Source organism: Sceloporus occidentalis, unplaced genomic scaffold (genome assembly GCF_023333645.1).
Source record: "Sceloporus occidentalis isolate IW3139 unplaced genomic scaffold, rSceOcc1.0.p SCAF_5, whole genome shotgun sequence".
In the NCBI taxonomy this organism is placed as follows: Eukaryota; Metazoa; Chordata; class Lepidosauria; order Squamata; family Phrynosomatidae; genus Sceloporus; species Sceloporus occidentalis.
Genome location: NW_028316985.1, coordinates 138,068,472 through 138,089,884, shown reverse-complemented (window position 1 = coordinate 138,089,884; position 21,413 = coordinate 138,068,472). Strand labels below are relative to the sequence as shown.

The following is a 21,413-nucleotide window of genomic DNA, read 5'->3' as shown; positions in this document are numbered from 1 at the left end:
AAGGGCGCACTCATGGCGTCACTTCTGGTGCGCCTCGTGTGGACGCAGAGCGTCCGCTACGTCAAAATGGCGGTGCCCATATGAACAGAGCGCCGCCATTTTGTACAGACTGAGTCCGTGATAGGGTAAGGGGCACCATTGTTTGAGGTGCTGTCCCTTTCCTCTGTGGAGATCTCATGTGAGAGTAGACGAGTTTGGATGTATGCTAGGAGTTTATCACACTGGGGCTAATTTCTGCATTAAAGAGAGATTAAAGTGCATTTAAAGCATCCCGCAAATAAAGCAAAAATGGCAAGTAATTGACGAATGGTTATCACATGCAATTGCACAAATAAAATGATAATGGAAATGCATTGTTGCTGAAATTCCAAAAGTAAAAAGATACATGTTAATGTTTCTTTGTGACCACTTTGATGGCAGGTTTTGTGCGATGTCGTGTAAAATTGTTTCGCATAATTACGTTATTTTTTCCAGGATATCAATGGAATAAATTCCTGATCTCCTTTGTGTGATATACTCGATGGAGTGCTTAATATACTTTACTTCCATATTTGCTCAGTCTGTACACTTGCAAATAAACTTGATTTATTACAGTACACTATAAGATTTTAGCAGCACTCTTTCAAAGAGAACCAGTCTTGAGTTAGTGCTGTGCTCCTGGGAAATCTCACTGCTAACAGTATGGCAAGGCACAGAAGTGTTGTTTTTATTTAATTAATCACAATGTTTAAGATAACACTAATAGGGGCTGAAAGAAGTGCCATTGAATTCATGAAACCTATTTCCAAACAGACAAATGAAGAAATTTACAATACTATCTCTCCCGCATCTCTTGGCAAATGCTTTCTGAAGATCTTAGAAAAGCCCTTTTACACCTAGATGATCACTCCTCTTTGAAAAGGCTTTGCAATTCTAGATGTGGCACCTTACTTAAAAAAAAATAAAAAAAAAAAAAAAGGAACTCATGGAAATTTGGTGCTGCACTAAAACATTGATTGCAGTTTGTCCACATTGTTTTTGTAGAAGCATTCTTTAGGGACAACTGCTCATTCACATTTTTGTTTTTGTTTTTTTTGAAAGAAATGGATCTCAGCTAATGTTTAGTCTGGTCAGAGAATGTAGTTGGACAGTTTTGTCTGCCTTTCTCATTTGTGCCTCTGAATAGGTCTGCTTCTACACTTGTTGAAAAACAGATTAGCTAGAAATCGTGACATTATTATCATTTTTATGTTAAGAGAAAATTCATTTTACTAGTAATCTTGATTTAGAAGCAAGCGGCAGAGTTGGAGATGTCAATGACAGATCTGTCAGTGTTCTGAAGACAAATAGTTCCTCTGTGAAGTATTATCCTATGGGGGGGCTCTGTGATATACTGCAACTTCATAATACTATTCTTTGAAATGACAAAGAGCTAATCAAATTATGGCATAAACTGACAAGATAATTGCTCACATGACTATTTTTCAAAAAATAAAGTACTTTGAATCTAGTTAAAAATGTTCCTGTCATCATTTTGAAAAAAGAACAGAAGTAAAGTTGTCAAGAAACTGAGAACATTAATAGAGAGACCTGTATTGCTTCTCACCCAACTTTATTCACAAGGCCAATATCAACCAATTACCTGCTCTCCCCCAAATTAGCATTTTTAAAAAAAATATGATTGCCTTTTACAACAAAATCATACAAATACTTTCAGTACAAGCTACAAGTTGAACTATATTAAAGTTGAACTGTTATGTACTCTGTGAGACATTAGGTTGGGAAGCTGTTGTAGTCCTACAGACCTGACACGAGAAGTGGTGATATGGTTCCACTTTAAGTATTCATTTTCTGAAAATGAATATTATGGGAAGCCATTTATATATTTTAAAATGGATAAAACTGTGTGGGGGGGGGGGAATGCTAATTTCAAATAATAGTAAATTTTGCCTAAGATGTACCTTTTTCCTGATTTACAGTATAATTGAAAACAATACAGTGAAATGTGTCACCCCATTAACCTTTTATGGTTTGAACTCACTTATTCTCCTGTAAGTATTTAAAAAATAATTTTAAAAACACAATAACATATTTTTAAAGCATAAAGAACTATGTTGTGCAATGTTTGTATCAGGTGCTGAGTTATACAAGAGTAATTTAGAACTGCTTATCCAGAAACTGAGAATAAGTGTTGGTTTCTATATGATTACAAGTGATATGATGATGATGATGATGATGATGATGATATTCCATCAGCTGAAGACACCAATAATACACTTAAGTCTTTCTGACCATTCTACCAGTCTTAATGAGATTACAATTAAATTCAAATAAAAGTAGGGGACAGAATGTGAAATAGCACAATTTAACTGTTTAGGATATTTAAAGATTATTAATAATTGCTCATCATGGAAATTTCTCATTATAGAAAGGAATCGTCCCCTATGGAGTTTTAACACTCATATAGCAGTATGAACAATTTGTGCTGAATTACTGGCTCCCTACTTCCACATTGTCTTCTTTGTATTTTTTGTTCTCTTTATGTTTCTCTTGCACAGACACAGACTATGACTGTTTCAGTTCATATCATTAATTTTAGGAACAATGGTGTTAAAAGAAAAGTATTTATATTAAAAAGTCTATTGCAGCAGAGCATGCTGCTACAAGATAGCTACAGTTCAGGAGTTTGTCCCCAATTTATGCTCCACCTTTTCGATTTCTTACCATAAAATTTAAAGAGCTACATTTTCCTATAATGCCTGATATACTGTACTGTACTGTACAAAGTGGGTTGATCTATGTCCTTTATGCAATTTATTCTCTTATATCCTTTCAAGTGTTAGCCCAGAACTATGAATCAAACCAAGTATTTAAGCATTCCAGTTCCAAACTAATAATTTATTCAATATGCCTCCTGATGTATCAGTTGCTGGGGGACATAAATGGAAAGTTACTATCACACATATCCTGCGTATGGATTCCCATAGACACCCAGTTGTTTCTGCAGGAATATAATGGTGTTTTGGTCTACTAGTGCAATGAAACAGAATACACAAAGATGATTTATTGAATAAATTAGTCAACAGAAGTTCTAGCAATGTGCTGTTTCAAATGGTATATTGGTGTTTCTTGATTGTTAGGATTCAAGTGCTACAGTAGCTCTGTCTCCCGTGAATAACTTTACTTCAAAGCTGGTATGGCTGTCATTCACTTGGAATTGTAATATCAGTTTCTTTTGTTGTTGTTTTCTTGCCATTGGCCCTTCATATGTAAGTAGAAGCACTGGTATCATAAGAAGACTCAAGAAGAAGGTGTCAAACCACATCAGAGTGTAAACAAATATAACAGAAATGCTATGAAATGCATTTCTGTACTTTCTCCTGGTTACTTGAACTGCTTGACTGTTATCAAAGGATTTCTTGCCTTCATAACACATACAAACAGCACCTGTCAACTCAGTACAGGTTCATTGCTCAGTCCTGATAGATTGTGCTGTTTGTCCTTGTGCAGTTCACAAGGATTAAAGACCAAGTCGGGAAATGTTGAGTTAGGACCATATGTCTAACAGTAAAGTGATAACAGCTCTCACATCTGGGGAACCATTTGTACGGAATACAAATGTGCTACCTACCAGTACGTTTTAAAAAATTACTATACATAAAATCATATATAAGTCACACATCATTCAATTCTGATTTGGGGCACATTAAAATTTATCACATTGAAGGTTTAGAAGTTTGTCTGTTTTATCTGTTGCGCTGTGTGTGTGTGTGTGTGTGTGTGTGTGTGTGTGTCAGCAACAGATAAAACAGATAAACGTCTATCAATCTCAGAAATATATATCCCAAAAACCACATTTTCATTACCATCAGCCTAATAATATTCTTATTCTTTTTTCCAGAGATTTGATGTACAATACGCTTGCCCAATTGCCTGACAGACATCTTTGTCAACATATGTCAAGGCTGAATTGGCTGTGAGTCCTTTTTTCCTCATTTCTTCCCCTCCCCCTCCAAAATGTAAATTTTATTTAAATCACATTACGCATCTCTTTATTATTCACAAAGTTTTTCTACAATGCAGAAAATAAAATGTAGCAATTCTTTGAGTTTCTAAAAAGCAGTTGCTTTGTTTTCATTAAAATTTAGATGGCGATGGTGGAATACAATTAGAATAGTCCTGAAAGTATGAAAGATGACATGAAAATAATACCAGAATTTTATCAGAACTAACATAGTGTTTTCTCTTCTTTCCTAGAGACCTTGAGGGCAATGATATTAACAATTTAAGAAATGCCACTTTCATGTCCTGTAGGAGTTTAACAGTGCTGTAAGTAAGAAACATTTGTTACTGAACAAAAAAGGGGGGGGATCTTAAATACCTACAGTATTTGCATTGGTCTTCATGGGGAAAAACAGATTAATACCATGGAAAGGAGTCCATATAAACATCAGCTTAGCCATTAGCACAGGAGGCACAGAGACAGGGGCCTGAGCTAACTCTCTTAGACTACAGAATGCTGTTGTTGAAAATCATTTTGTAAAATACACTGAATATATCTTTGTATTCCTTCAGAGTTCTGAAAAGAAACAGAATCACCTCTCTAAATGAAAATAGCTTTGCTGCTCTTCAAAGATTAGCTGAACTGTAAGTGGATTATTATTATTATTATTATTATTATTTCTCTCAGAGCAAATTCACCCCTTTTTGTCACTGTATTTAGTTATATAGTGCATGTAGTTGTAAGAAAGGATGTCAGGCATAAGCACTGGACTCAAGCTGCCTCTCTGAAAATTAGTCAAGTAAAGGAATGAAGCAATATAGGATGTGAAGTCAAAGGCTTTCATGGCCAGCATCCATAGTTTTTTGTGGGTTTTTCAGGCTATGTGGCCATGTTCTAGAAGGGTTTATTCATGATGTTTCTCTAAAGATGCCAGCCACAGATGCTGGTGAAACATCAGGAAGAAACTCTTCTAGAACATGGCCACATAGCCCAAAAAAACCCACAAAAAACAATATATGATGCCTGCTTACCTCTCATGTAGCTGTGTTGTTGTTGTTTTTAAAACCCTCAAACAACAGTCGCTGGGGATGTGGTTAATAATAAGGATTGAGATTGTGGCACCCAGGAAGAAAGGGGCTTATTTGGCTAGATCTAAGTCTGCCTAGGTAAAAATGAGAACTTTTGTGGCCACGTTATAAGTGGAAAGATTTGCTTACACATTCCATGCCAAGTCCCAATGGACTTCCATAGAGCTGCTTTGGAATGCTATTACTCATTCCATGCCTAATCTTATAAAATATGAAATTGCCGCAGCTAATAGTAGATGTCTTATTTTTCATTCTGACATTAGTTCACTTACCAGGTTCTCTGAGTGTCCACATAAACGGCAACCCATTTCATTTTACTTGGAAATAACATGGAATTCAGTTGCTCCTTAAGTTGTAAACTTTGGCCAGTTACAGACGGCCAAAATAAAGCTGCTTCGAGTCACAGTGGAGGTATGGTGTTTCAATGATGCATGAGTCCTAAGAGTCCAGAAGTCGCGCCAAAGCCATGCTCCAGCCCTAAGGACTGGAGCATGGCTTTGGTGCGACTTCTGGACTCTTAGGACGTATGCATCATTGAAACACCATACCTCCACTGTGACTCGAAGCAGCTTTATTTTGGCTGTCTGTAACCGGCCAAAGATGTTAAAAATTTGCAGCAGTATGAACCAAATTCTGGGTTTTTTCCTCCGCAGAGATTTGGCTAACAACAAGATTGAATGGCTTCCTCCAAAACTATTTAAGGAGCTGAAAGAACTCTCAAAATTGTAAGTTTTTTTAAATAACTTAATTACTATATTCATTAAATGTTTTTGTTTTCTTTTCCTGAAAAAAAGGGAAATCATGTTAAAATGAAAAGGTACACTAATGTTATTTGACATATTAGTTATTTCAATTATTTTGGGGGTGAATTCTGGTTTAGATTTAATTGTGCTGAATTTAACAAGATGGCATGATCAAATCCCATTACTCCAAAGCAGCCTTTCTCAACCTTTTTACTGCAAGAAATCATTGAAATAATTTTCAGGTCTCAGGGATCCCCTGCATAAAAATTATTATATCTACTATTGCTGTGTGCCTTCAAGACATTTCTGACTTATGGTGACCTTAAACCAACCTGACTGAATCACGGGGTTTTCTTGGCCAATTTGTTAAGAGGGAGCTTGTCTTTGCCTCCCTCTGAAGCTGAGAGAGTGTGACATGCCAAAGGTCATCCAGTGGGTTTCCATAGCCGAGTGGGGATTCAAATCCTGATCTCCAAAAGCGTAGTTCAATTTTCAAACCACTATACCACACTGGCTCTCATTATATTTACAGCTCAAAAGAATGTTTTTTGACAAACTCTCCTCCAGAGCATCCAACCATTTTATATTTAAGAATAAATACTTCAAGCTTTTTATTCAAAAATAACTTTCATATCTCCAGAAGAGAGCTCTCTGCCAGTTTATGAACTGTTCTTCAGGTATGTATACTGAGTAGATAAAGGAACTGTTTACAACAGAGATGCACTTTCAATTAAAATGTCTAGTTTAGCTGTTATTTTTAATTGCCCTGTGATGAATTCAATAAGTTACAGTTCCTTCAAGAGTTGTTATTCAGGTCAATGTAAAAAAAAAAATAACAGGTAGTTCTTATATAGCGCTTTATCTATCAGTGTAACTAAGGCATGGGAATATTTAGCAAATGTAAGGTAACTATAAAATTTTAATTTAAGTCATGATTTATTCCATTCTCTTTGGCAGAGATCTTTCATACAATCCGATCCAGAAAGTTCTAGCAGATCAGTTTGATTATCTTACAAAACTCAATTCACTGTAAGTGTGTGTTGTCCTTGTGCTAAAGTTTCGTTATGTTGAGCCTATGCACAGATACTTTTAAGGGGAAATTATAGTTAGACAAAGTTTATTAGAAAAGGGAGACATATATAATGATATTTGTTAATGTAGTCCCCATCATTTTTAGATATCACAAATTAGGAACTATGTAAAAAAGCAAGGATATTTTGCTATTTAGAATATTTTATAAATTGAATTATTTACAGTTCTACAACTGTTGATGGCCTTATTGTTTAGGTCTCTAAAGCAGCTGGTATCTCACTAAGTACCTTTACTGGAAAAAGCCAGTGAAGCCAAAGAAAATTACACTCCTTACATTGACATACCTGATAGTGTGCCCCATTTAATCCAGTAGGTCTTATTTTTTCATAGACATGTAGTGGATCAGTTTGTCAAAGTAAATGGACATCATAGCCTTGACTGTGAACTGAACTGAAAGGCTATTATTAACTATATTCTGTAGTTTTTACTTTTCCTCTTGTTTGTGCAGTACATTTTAAATATAAGAAATATTCATGTGCTTTCAGCCATTTCTCCCAAACCTTTCCCTCATTGATATACCTAAAATTTGTCCCCTCTATATCCATGTATCTAGAAGCCTGGAAGGTGTTGAGATTACAAATATCCAAAGAAGAATGTTTAACCCACTTAGAGAGCTTTCTCATATGTAAGTATCCTATAAATTTTTTTTATTTTAATATCACAGATATGTATCGGAATTCTAACAACCTCCCATAGCAAATTATTGTAAGAGACAGAAGTCTGCCTTCATTCTGTGCAGTGCAATGTCAATTTTTTTAAAGTTATATAGGATTTTTACGCATATTCATCAAAACAGGAATCCATGCAAATATGTCAGCTTTTGGGAGGCACTCCCAAGGAGTGAGTGAGTTGGGATGTTTGCATTTGTTTCCAGCAGTGGGGTAGTACCACTCTGCATTTGCAGCATCCCATTCAGATACATTTTAAGTCTCTTTACTTCTTTCAGGTCAGAAAGTCTTTCAAAGTCACTAAATTTTGTGCAGTTGCATGTAAAATGCATCAGGAATTTATTTTAGTTGTTTTACAACTTTTGTACTAGTTTTACTGTAACTACTCATTTTATGGAATTTTAACTTTATTCTGTGTTGCACAATCCCATGTTAAATTACTTCATACCATATTCCTTAATAATATGTTGCATAAAGTTATCTTAATAATTGTCTGGTTTTTATGTTGTTGTTATTATTATTATTATTTCATTGTATTTAAACACAACTATTCAATGCATGCCAGTAGGTGGAAGATGCTCCTTACATGCCACTACTGTGTTCTCCACCACCCCCTTCTTTCTATGACAGGCATTAAAATCGGGCCAGGTGACATCTGATGCCCTGAACAGGTTCATAACTTAAGAGCCTTGCCTCCTCAGAGCATACTAGTTACACACTTATATAAGGGTTTTATCTTGACTTTAACTTGCCTCTGAATTGGGGTGGGGTGGGATCTTTCGCCGTCTCCACAATCTGTTATTATGAGCACAATTTGGGGTTGTAGGCTAAAACATCTGGAGCACCAAAGACTTGCTGTCTGGTTATTATTATTATTATTATTAACCTTTATTTATGAAGCGCTGTAAATTTACACAGCGCTGTACATACAATCTTTTTAGTTAGACGATTCCCTGCCCTCGGGCTTACAATCTAAAAAGACATGACATAAAAGGAGAAGGGAGTGGTGGAGGGAAAGAGTAAGAGGTCCAGCAGTTCCTCTCTGGTGATTTGTTATGTTTGATTTTTGGTGATTCAGTTATAGTGATTGATATTTAAATGTTTGCTCTAAATCTGTGGTTTATTTTTTTTATCAATGTATATTTTTATGTGATGAGATGGAAATGTATTGTACAGAAACACACATTGTGTTTCACTTACTAAGCAGCTCAGCAGTACACTACATACTCTGCATTCTAGAGTCCCTGCTTCATTTCCCAGCATTTCTAGTGTGGAAAAGACTGTGATCTGAAAATTTAGAAGCTGCTGCCAGTCAGTATAGATAGCAGTGACCCTATTTGATTACTGGTCTGACTCAATATAAGACAGCGTCTCACATTTCATTAGCAGCTTCTACTGGAACCTTGCATATAGAAAATCAAACTTGAGCCACATGAACCTTTTAAGCAAACTGTCTTGCATTTCACACTACACACAGTTCTTCCTGTGCAAGCGTATTCATCTCGGTGTTCAGAAATGGGAATGTTTTACTCCTGGAACACACTGCTGTTGGAAAGTATGGGTAATAGTAATTTCTGCAAAAGGTTTAAAATCCTATATAACTTATGTACGTTTATATGATATACACTGAAAATTTAGATTAATTTATAAGTTCTATCAGGAGTGTATTTCTCTGTTACAAATCTACCTTAACTTGATACTAAAAAGTATACTCTCCTTTTTATATTCTCAGATATTTTAAAAAATTCCAATATTGTGGCTATGCCCCACATGTACGCAGTTGTAAACCAAATACTGATGGAATCTCGTCCTTTGAAAACCTACTGGCTAGCATTATACAGAGAGTATTTGTCTGGGTCGTATCTGCTGTTACTTGCTTTGGAAACATCTTTGTGATCTGCATGCGGCCTTACATTCGATCAGAAAACAAACTCCATGCTTTATCAATAATGTCACTCTGCTGTGAGTATTCTCCTCCATGATTGAAGCATCATAAAAAGGATTATAATTTTGTCGCAGTCTAACAAAACTGCATGTCATAAAAATAAAGTAAAATAGATACTAGTTCCCAGACCCCAAATGGCTAACCATAAACACCAAACCTCAGACAGAATAAGATTGTGTAGTATTTCTGGGAAATGCTCAGGCTTGGCCTTTGGAATCTTTGTAAATGTGCCGCTGATTTCATCATCAATATAATTATGACTATGGTATTACAAATAAATTGGAAAGAAAGCTGTTGGAGGTGCTACCTTGTCTGGTGAGAAAGGCTTTCTGATCGTAACAGTTGCATGACAAACAGAAATTGATGATTTTAAAAAAGGAGGGATGTGGTAGGGCTTTGTTTTTCATCACAATGTAGACACTAATGGAACTTAACAATGCCAGTTCTTTGGTGATGTAGTTTGAGAGCCTCATCTGTAGCCATGTTGGGGGAAACCAAGGGCTCTGGATTTTGAAAATCAAAGATTGCCCCCCACACACTTCAGAATCAATTCATCTTCTTCAGTAATTTATTCAAATGTTTTTTGTAACATCAACAGCATTGATTTACTTTTTTAGGCTTTGTGCCAAGTGACATAACTTTCTAAGGTTTGCCCACAACACACCATATCAGTAACTGCCACCAGCAAAAACCACAGTCAGCTATATAGCTACAAATACAAATGCTTTCTAAGGTGGAAATGCAGCCCACTGATGAAAGTGCTATCTGACAACGGAGTGGTACTTCCTTATCAACCAAGTATTCCCAACAAGCTGATCATCTGCAGAGATTTCTATTGTTTGCAAGAAGCATTTTAATAATAAAATTCAATACTCACAAACAAGAAAAACTAACACACATTTTTTTCCAATAGGTGCTGATTGCCTCATGGGCATATATTTATTTGTGATTGCTGCTTTTGACTTGAAATATCGCGGAGAGTACAATAAGCATGCTCAGTTATGGATGGACAGTATCCATTGCCAGCTGCTGGGATCTTTAGCCATTTTATCCACAGAAGTCTCAGTTTTACTGTTAACCTACCTAACTTTGGAAAAATACATCTGCATAGTTTATCCTTTTAGATTCTTGAAGCCAGGAAAATACAGAACAATTTCAATTTTGGTTCTCATATGGCTTATAGGGTTTGCAGTGGCTTTAATTCCACTAAGCAATAAGGACTTTTTTCAGAATTACTATGGTACTAATGGGGTCTGTTTCCCCCTTCATTCTGAGCAGTCTGAAAGCACTGGAGGACAGATTTATTCTGTCATCATTTTCCTAGGTAAGTAAATTTCATGTCCATGCTAGTTTATTACAGAATAGGCAGAATAGTAACTGTGTGGGCAGGATGTAGATCAGGATCTACTCGTTAACCTCAAGGATTTCCATTTCTCATTGGTATAGCAGCAGTGACAACAAAAAGCTTTGTTCTTCTCCTATGTTAGCTGCTTAAATCACAAAAGTTTGGAGAGAAGCAGGAGTAAATTTGTATGTGTAAGGATTTGTGTGCTTTGTTTAAATTCCAGTTTTACACTGGCAAACCATTATCTTCTATAGTTATAATCCAATGAGTTTATATTGTAATTTGCTATAGCAAGCTCCTAAATAAAATTACAACACATCTTGTCTTCTGCAACAGGTGTTAACTTGGTAGCATTCATCATCATAGTGTTCTCCTATGGAAGTATGTTTTATAGTGTTCATCAGACAGCTATTACTGCAATGGAAATCCGGAATCATGTGAAGAAAGAGATTACGCTTGCCAAACGGTTTTTCTTCATCGTATTAACAGATGCACTATGCTGGATACCCATATTTATACTAAAACTACTTTCTTTACTTCAAGTAGAAATTCCAGGTACTGACAATTTCCTTTGCTATTGTTCTGTTTTATTTTTCACAGCAAAAAGGGGGGGAAGCATAAATAGAAGATCACAAAAGGTGAAGTTCAACTTGCAACAAAATGCTGCAGTGTATCCTCAACTGCCCTCCCTCCAGTAGATCTAGCTCTCCACCAGTCATGTTCATTATTCTGCTTTGGTCAGGCCCCACCTGGAATAATGTGTCCAGTTCTGGGCACCACAATTTAAAAAGGATGTTGAGAAACTGGAGTGTGTCCAAAGGAGGGTGACTAAAATGGTGAAAGGTCTGGAAGGGTTCCTCATTTCCTATGAGGAACGACTTAGGGAGTTGGGGATGTTTAGCCTGGAGAAGAAAAGGTTAAGAGGTGATATGACAGCCCTGTTTAAATATTTGAAAGGATGTCATATTGAGGAGGGAGCTAGCTTGTTTTCTGCTGCTCCAGAGAACAGGACCCAGAACAATGGATGCAAGCTACAGGAAAAGAGATTCCACCTCAACATTAGGAAGAACTTCCTGACAGTAAGGGCTGTTCGACAGTGGAATGCACTCCCTCGGAGGGTGATAGAGTCTCCTTCCTTGGAGGTCTTTAAACAGAGGCTGGATGGCCATCTGTCAGGGATGCTTTGATTTGGATTTCCTGCATGGCAGGGGGTTGGACTGGATGGCCCATGCGGTCTCTTCCAACTCTATGATTCTATGATTAGGAACTCAAGCAAACCATTCTCCCTGACCCATTGCCTTTTTCTCTTTTCAAGCTGACATGCAACATCCTACGTCTACTGACATGCTCAGTCCTCACCAGATCATTTTTGGTGGGGGTTCTTAATGCATATTTATGTATATGTGCAAATCGTGCATTTCCCTGAGCCAATTTCTCCAGTGCACCATCTAGGTTTAAATTCTTTCAACACTCTTTATCCATTATTAGAGGAATGGATTCCTATTAACTTCCATGCATCTTAGGGTACCAGAAAAATAGCTATTCACTCTCTTGAAAGTAGAATTTCTCCATAGTTTTAGTCTAATAGAATATTTGGTAGTATACAAAAGCTCGCATAGACTCATACTAAGAGCAACTGGTTGAATAAGATCCCATAATTACAACAAATAAATTCTTCATTAAAATATAGGAGCCCTTGGTATCAGCTGTGTTTTGGTTCCGGGACACCAGGGGATACCAGAATCTGTGGATGTTAAAGTCCCGTTAGATACTATAGCTAGTAAAATGGTGTCCCTTATTTAAAATGGCAAAATCAAGATTTGCTTTTTGGAATTTATAATTTATTTATTTTTTAATATTTTCAGACCGTGGATACAGTGGACCCTTGTTATATGCTGGGGTTTGGTTCCAAAATCCCCCATGTATGCTCAGGTCCCATTAAATTTAATGACATAGTAAAATGGTGTCCCTTATAAAAAATGGAAAATCAACGTTTGATATTTGAAATTTATACTTTTTTTGAACATTTTCAAACCATGGATGCTTGAATCCATGTATAAAAAATCCGTGTATAAGAAGGGCCGATTGTACTTGAGTCCATGGATTTGGAGGGTCTTTACAGGTACTATTACGCAAATATTCTTCTTCCTATAGGTTCTATAACTTCCTGGGTTGTGATTTTTATACTGCCAATAAACAGCGCCTTAAATCCTCTTCTGTATACGCTGACCACTAGACCTTTCAAAGAAATGATTCATCAAATTTGGCACAATTACAAGCAAAGAAGGTTCTCAGGAAGCAAAGATAGTCAGAAAATGTATGGACCATCATTTATTTGTGTTGAGATGTGGCCTATAGAAGAGACTTCACCAAAACTAACAAAACCTGCCTATTATACAGATTTCTCTGAAGGATCGATGTTTACACACTCAGAAAGACAAAGTTTATACACGTGAAGATAATTCCAGTCATTACATGACTATGAAAATTTGCACATTCAGCTTTCCTATCATGAAAACTTGACCACCTAAAAAGCAGACTCACTGTTCCAGACTGAAGTATGGCAAGATATATGACTATATGAATCTATTAACAGCCTTTCTGGGAGAACTATCCTAAGGTGCTGGTGGGTGGGAAGGAAGATACTTATTATTGTGACAGCTTGAAGACTAACAAAATGAGCTATGGTCAACAAAGGCTTATACTATAATAAATGTATTAGGCTTTGATACAGGTTTTTGTTTTGTTTTTGCTACTTATGTACTGGTGGGTAAAATGTACTTACGAGCGGGCTAGCAGAACTTCAAAGGAATAAAAATGGCCAAAGGATTGTTTTGCAGCTTCAATTTCAAGTGTAATATTTAACTTGTAAAGTTTACGGACACAGAAAAAAACAACCACGATCTCAATAAGCAATATTAATGTAAGCAAGGGAGTGTTTTTCGTGAGGTTACAAATCTATATCCTCTTGTCTGGGAGCAAGGCAAATATAGGATTGCATTTTGTAACATAGAAAAGCTAAAATGACTTGGATTACTGAATATCTGGAGAATGAACAAAGGTAATCGATTTTACATAGCTGGCAAGATTTCTATCCTTGCACAACAGTGATTTATATGGGAAACCACATTTTTATGACTTCAGGTTTGCAATATAAAGCACCGTGAAAATAGCAATGGCCTTACTGGTTGCAAAAGAATTTATTCATGTTTGCACTGGATGTTCTGAAGTGTAAAAGAACAAAAGTTGCATACTTGCACTTGAACGTTTACAGATTTTTGCAGTACCTTGAACTTGGCTATAAACCAAGGTTATTTTGTATCCAATTTCTATTAATATGTATAAATATCGTTGTGTTTGAAAATAAAGTACACTCTGGGGAATGGACCTGTAACAATGGTGTGCGTGTTTTAAAAAACCCTGAAAGATCAACAGTATACTATTTAAATTGTTTTTGTAGACACTGATTTATGCATTACTTGTTAAAGCTAACACAAAAATAGGTATGTGCTGTTTCTTCGTTTTAAACAATAACAGGAATGTACAAAGCATTGATATGGTTTAACATAAATGTGGATTAGTTACCTCAGTTTTGCTTCTAATTAGGAAGGCAATGTTAAGTTTGCTTTATTTTGTCTTCAGAGTAATACTATTTTCTCTCTGCCTTACTCAGAGTTAGGAATATAAAGCTTTACTTATTTTATGTTTGCACTGAAAACATCTTTCCACAGCTAGACAAGTCTAGAAGAGCCTTCATGAATTTTAAAACATTTTTTTTCAATTTCAAAAGTGTTTGGTGAGAGCTTGTGCAAAAGTCAATGTATTTTGACCAATTAGTTATTGAATATGTTGTCTTTCTCCTGGCATGGAACCTAACATGGCTTACAAACACATTTTAATTAAACGCTTTGGACAAAAACATCATGCTGGAGGTTTTATGTGCAAATGAAGTTTTTGCCAATACGTCTTGAAATGTAGAGACGTTTCAAAAGTGTGAATATTCTTTATATCCTTAATCTAGGTCAGCATGAAGGCATTAAGGCTTCAATGCTATGCAAACTCATCTGGAAAAAGATCTGTTGAATTCAATAAGACTTTAGTGCCATGGTTCTTAACCTGTGGTCGATGGACCCCTTTGTTGTTGTTGTTGTTGTTGTTGTTGTGTGCCTTCAAGTCATTTCTGACTTATGCCATCCCTATAATGGGGATTTCTTGGCAAGTTTCTTCAGAAGGGGTTTGCCATTACCATCCTCTGAAGCTGAGAGTGCATAACTTGCCCAAGGTCACCAAGTGGCGTTATGTGCTGGAGGTGAGATTCAAACCCTGGTCTCTGACTCATAGTCCAATCCTCAAACCACCACACCATGCAGACTCTCTCACAATGTCCTCATAGGGGGTCCAGGAAAGCTTGAAGGCTGCTGAACCCTCCTCTTCCTCACAGTAGAGTAGCCTGGCTGGCTAAGCCTGAACATTGTTGTTCAAGCAGCTCCACCTATAAACTGCTGGGAAGAACAGGAGAAAAGTCCTCCATAGATGGCGTAACTGTAAATGGTTCAGTGTTGTATTATTATTATTATTATTATTATTATGGTTTTAAATTTTGAGTTAAGTCTTACGGAGCCCCAGCAACAAAAGATATTTAAAGGGTGTCTCTCGCAAAAGGTTATGAACCACTGCTTTCGAGGTTCAAAATACCTACAGGTCTGTTGCTAGCAGTGTTGACATCCACATAATTACATTCTCAGCCAAATTTAAGAATAGGCTACAATTGCAGAAACTGTAGCATGGCAACTGCCAAGGTGAAATTGAATTAATCACAAGAACTACAAAATGTCTATCAGCAGCACTGGCTACTTAATTGTAAATGTTAGAAAAAAGATGACAGGCCATTCCAATCTCCTGCAAATATACTTTATTAAGAGAATACCAGTTAGGTTTTTTTTTATTTGAAGCAGTTATGTTATTAAATAAATTTTACACGGTATTTATATTGAACAGTTGGTAACTGCATGTCACCGTGAATCAGGATTTCTTTGCCTATGTCTTCATAGGTTTCCAAGGGAAAATATACTATAGGTGTTGTTTTCCTCGGTGGTTTAATTTACTGATGAAAGATTAGATGTTCTACTTCATAGACAATAAAAATCCTGAACACAAGTATAGAAACTACATAATAAACAAAAATATGCTTATCTACTGGAAGGCACATAGGTTACTTCAGCTGCACTTTGTTTTTGTTGAAGTAGAAATAAGTTGCACAGAAGCCAAGTATCAGTGAAAGGTTTAAGATGCTGAAACTGTCCCACTCCCAAAACTGCAAATCCCAGCATGCACCCGCGGGAAAAGCGCGCCCCACATGAAAGAAAATGGGAGCCGTTTCCCACCTCCAGAACTCCAACACCCAGCATGCACAGCGGGAAGAGCGTGCCTCACATGACAGAAAATGGGAGACTTTTCCCACTCCCAGAACTCCAACACCCAGCATGCACTGCTGGAAAAGCGCACCTCACGTGACAGAAAATGGGAGTTTTTTCCCACTGCCAGGACTCCAACTCCCAGCATGCACAGCGGGAAGAGCGTGCCTCACATGACAGAAAATGGGAGACTTTTCCCACTCCCAGAACTCCAACTCCCAGCATGCACTGCTGGAAAAGTGCGCCTCACGTGACAGAAGATTGGAGTTCTTTCCCATTACCAGAAATCCAACTCTCAGCATGCACCGCAGGAAAAACACGCCTTACGTGACAAAAAATGGGAGCCCTTTCCCAACTCCAGAACCACAACTCCCAGCATGCAATGCGGGAAAAGCGCATGTCAAGTGACAGAAAATGGGAGTCCTATCCCACTCCCAGAACTCCATCTTCCAGCATGCACCGGCGGGAAAAGCGCGCTTTATGTAACTCACAAAAAAGGGGAGTCCTTTCCCACTCCCAGAACTCCAACTCCCAGCATGCACCACGGGGAAAAACACCTCACATGACAGAAAATGGGAGTCCTTTCTCACTGCCAGAACTCCAACTCCCAGCATGCACAGAGGGAAAAGCGCACCTCACATGACAGAAAATGGGAGTCCTTTCCCACTCCCAGAACTCCAACTCCCAGCATGCAAAGCGGGAAAAGCTAAGCTCACGTGACAGAAAATTGGAGTTCTTTCCCACTCCCAGAACTCCAACTCCCAGCATGCAACGAGGGAAAAGCGCATGTCACGTGACAAAAATGGGAGTCCTTTCCAACTCCCAGGACCCCAACTCCCAGCATGCAAAGCGGGAAAAGCTAAGCTCACGTGACAGAAAATGGGAGTCCTTTCCCACTCCCAGAACTCCAACTCCCAGCATGCACAGAGGGAAAAGCGCACCTCACGTGACAGAAAATGGGAGTTTTTTCCCACCTCCAGAACTCCAACTCCCAGCATGCACAGCGGGAAGAGCGTGCCTCACATGACAGAAAATGGGAGACTTTTCCCACTCCCAGAACTCCAACTCCCAGCATGCACTGCTGGAAAAGTGCGCCTCACGTGACAGAAGATTGGAGTTCTTTCCCATTACCAGAAATCCAACTCTCAGCATGCACCGCAGGAAAAACACGCCTTACGTGACAAAAAATGGGAGCCCTTTCCCAACTCCAGAACCACAACTCCCAGCATGCAATGCGGGAAAAGCGCATCTCAAGTGACAGAAAATGGGAGTCCTATCCCACTCCCAGAATTCCATCTTCCAGCATGCACCGGCGGGAAAAGCGCGCTTTATGTAACTCACAAAAAAGGGGAGTCCTTTCCCACTCCCAGAACTCCAACTCCCAGCATGCACCACGGGGAAAAACACCTCACATGACAGAAAATGGGAGTCCTTTCCAACTCCCAGAACTCCAACTCCCAAAGTGCACCACGGGAAAAGCACACCTAATGTGATTGACAGAAAATGGGAGTCCTTTCCCACTCCCAGAACTGCAACTCCCAGCATGCACCGCAGGATAAGGGTCCCTCACGTGACCCACGGAAAATCGGAGTCCTATCTAACTCCCAGAACTCCAACTCCCAAAATGCATCACAGGAAAAGGACACCTAATGTGATTGACAGAAAATGGGAGTCCTTTCCCACTCCGAGAACTCCAAATCCCAGCATGCACGGAGGGAAAAGCACACCCCACCTGACAGAAAATGGGAGTCCTTTCCCACTCCCAGAACTCCAACTCCCAGCATGCACCACGGGAAAAAAGCCTGACAGGCCAGAAAATGGAGTCCTTTCCCACTGCCAGAACTCCAACTCCCAGCATGCACCACGGGAAAAAAGCCTGACACGACAGAAAATGGAGTCCTTTCCCACTCCCAGAACTCCAACTCCCAGGATGCAAAGCGGGAAAAGCACACATCAGGTGACAAAAATGGGAGTCCTTTCCCACTCCCAGAACTCCAACTCCCAGCATGCAAAGCGGGAAAAGCTAAGCTCACGTGACAGAAAATGGGAGTCCTTTCCCACTCCGAGAACTCCAACTCCCAGCATGCAAAGCAGAAAAAGCTAACCTCACGTGACAGAAAATTGGAGTCCTTTCTCACTGCCAGAACTCCAACTCCCAGCATGCATAGAGGGAAAAGCGCACCTCACGTGACAGAAAATGGGAGTCCTTTCCCACTCCCAGAACTCCAACTCCCAGCATGCAAAGCGGGAAAAGCTAAGCTCACGTGACAGAAAATTGGAGTTCTTTCCCACTCCCAGAACTCCAACTCCCAGCATGCAACGAGGGAAAAGCGCATGTCACGTAACAAAAATGGGAGTCCTTTCCAACTCCCAGGACCCCAACTCCCAGCATGCAAAGCGGGAAAAGCTAAGCTCACGTGACAGAAAATGGGAGTCTTTTCCCACTCCCAGAACTCCAACTCCCAGCATGCACAGAGGGAAAAGCGCACCTCACGTGACAGAAAATGGGAGTTTTTTCCCACTGCCAGGACTCCAACTCCCAGCATGCACCGAGGGAAAAGCGCACCTCACGTGACAGAAAATTTGAGTCCTTTCCCACTCCCAGAACTCCAACTCCCAGCATGCAACAAGGGAAACGCGTGCCTCACGTGATAGAAAATGGGAGTCCTTTCCCACTCCCAGAACTCCAACTCCCAGCATGCACAGAGGGAAAAGAACGCCTCACGTGACAGAAAATGGGAGTCCTTTCCCACTCCCAGAACTCCAACTCCCAGCATGCAAAGCCGGAAAGCACATGTCACGTGACAAAAATGGGAGTCCTTTCCCACTCCAAGAACTGCAACTCCCAGCATGCAATGAGGGAAAAGCGCACGTCAGGTGACAAAAATGGGAGTCCTTTCCCACTCCCAGGACTCCAACTCCCAGCATGCAAAGCGGGAAAAGCTAAGCTTACGTGACCGAAAATTGGAGTCCTTTCTCACTGACAGTACTCCAACTCCCAGCATGCAAAGTGGGAAAAGCACATGTCACGTGACAAAAATGGGAGTCCTTTCCCACTCCCAGGACTCCAACTCCCAGCATGCACAGAGGGAAAAGTGGATGTCACGTGACAAAAATGGGAGTCCTTTCCCACTCCCAGGACTCCAACTCCCAGCATGCAAAGCGGGAAAGCACATGTCACGTGACAAAAATGGGAGTCCTTTCCCACTCCCAGAACTCCAACTCCCAGCATGTAACGAGGGAAAGCGCATGTCACGTGACAAAAATGGGAGTCCTTTCCCACTCCCAGAACTCCAACTCCCAGCATGCAAAGCGGGAAAGCACACATCACGTGACAAAAATGGGAGTCCTTTCCCACTCCCAGGATTCCAACTCCCAGCATGCAAAGCAGGAAAAGTGAAGCTCACGTGACAGAAAATGGGAGTCCTTTCCCACTCCCAGAACTCCAACTCCCAGCATGCACAGAGGGAAAAGCGCACCTCACGTGACAGAAAATGGGAGTTTTTTCCCACTGCCAGGACTCCAACTCCCAGCATGCACCGAGGGAAAAGCGCACCTCACGTGACAGAAAATTTGAGTCCTTTCCCACTCCCAGAACTCCAACTCCCAGCATGCACCGAGGGAAACGCGTACCTCACGTGATAGAAAATGGGAGTCCTTTCCCACTCCCAGAACTCCAACTCCCAGCATGCAAAGCTGGAAAGCACACGTCACGTCACAAAAATGGGCGTCCTTTCCCACTCCCATAACTCCAACTCCCAGCATGCACAGAGGGAAAAGAACGCCTCCGTGACAGAAAATGGGAGTCCTTTCCCACTCCCAGAACTCCAACTCCCAGCATGCAAAGCGGGAAAGCACATGTCACGTGACAAAAATGGGAGTCCTTTCCCACTCCCAGAACTCCAACTCCCAGCATGCACTGAGGGAAAAGAACGCCTCACGTGACAGAAAATGGGAGTCCTTTCCCACTCCCAGGACTCCAACTCCCAGCATGTAGAGCGGGAAAAGCTAAGCTCACGTGACAGAAAATTGGAGTCCTTTCTCACTGCCAGAACTCCAACTCCCAGCATGCACCGAGGGAAAAGTGCATGTCATTGGACAAAAATGGGAGTCCTTTTCCACTCCCAGGACTCCAACTCCCAGCATGCAAAGCGGGAAAAGCTAAGCTCACGTGATAGAATATGGGAGTCCTTTCCCACTCCCAGAACTCCAACTCCCAGCATGCACAGAGGGAAAAGCGCACCTCACGTGACAGAAAATGGGAGTTTTTTCCCACTGCCAGGACTCCAACTCCCAGCATGCACCGAGGGAAAAGCGCACCTCACATGACAGAAAATTTGAGTCCTTTCCCACTCCCAGAACTCCAACTCCCAGCATGCACAGAGGGAAAAGCGTACCTCACATGATAGAAAATGGGAGTCCTTTCCCACTCCCAGAACTCCAACTCCCAGCATGCAAAGCGGGAAAGCACACGTCACGTCACAAAAATGGGAGTCCCTTCCCACTCCCATAACTCCAACTCCCAGCATGCACAGAGGGAAAAGCGTACCTCACGTGACAGAAAATGGGAGTCCTTTCCCACTCCCAGAACTCCAACTCCCAGGATGCAAAGCGGGAAAAGCTAAGCTCACATGACAGAAAATTGGAGTCCTTTCTCACTCCCAGAACTCCAACTCCCAGCATGCAACGAGGGAAAAGTGCATGTCACGTGACAAAAATGGGAGTCCTTTCCCACTCCCAGGACTCCAACTCCCAGCATGTAGAGCTGGAAAAGCTAAGCTCACGTGACAGAAAATTGGAGTCCTTTCTCACTGCCAGAACTCCAACTCCCAGCATGCACCGAGGGAAAAGCGTACCTCACGTGACAAAAATGGGAGTCCTTTCCCACTCCCAGAACTCCAACTCCCAGCATGCAAAGCGGGAAAAGCTAAGCTCACGTGACAGAAAATTGGAGTCCTTTCTCACTGCCAGAACTCCAACTCCCAGCATGCAAAGCGGGAAAAGCTAAGCTCACGTGACAGAAAATGGGAGTCCTTTCCCACTCCCAGAACTCCAACTCCCAGCATGCAACGAGGGGAAAGTGCACGTCACGTGACAAAAATGGGAGTCCTTTCCCACTCCCAGAACTCCAACTCC

At 40.1% G+C, this 21,413-nt stretch overlaps 1 protein-coding gene across 1 annotated transcript in view; it reads left to right on the top strand.

Annotated features, from left to right (window-relative positions):
* Positions 1-14,279, top strand: part of RXFP1 (relaxin family peptide receptor 1) — a 42,739-nt gene extending 28,460 nt beyond the window's left edge. Inside the window, exons 8-18 of the mRNA XM_089527016.1 lie at positions 1,959-2,030; positions 3,881-3,955; positions 4,237-4,308; positions 4,555-4,626; positions 5,724-5,795; positions 6,771-6,842; positions 7,459-7,530; positions 9,306-9,535; positions 10,432-10,842; positions 11,200-11,418; positions 13,018-14,279. Coding sequence (XP_089383142.1) covers positions 1,959-2,030; positions 3,881-3,955; positions 4,237-4,308; positions 4,555-4,626; positions 5,724-5,795; positions 6,771-6,842; positions 7,459-7,530; positions 9,306-9,535; positions 10,432-10,842; positions 11,200-11,418; positions 13,018-13,319 — 1,669 coding nt within the window. The 3' untranslated portion in view covers positions 13,320-14,279. The remainder of the gene's footprint in view (positions 1-1,958; positions 2,031-3,880; positions 3,956-4,236; positions 4,309-4,554; positions 4,627-5,723; positions 5,796-6,770; positions 6,843-7,458; positions 7,531-9,305; positions 9,536-10,431; positions 10,843-11,199; positions 11,419-13,017) is intronic.
* The last annotated feature ends 7,134 nt before the right edge of the window (positions 14,280-21,413 follow it).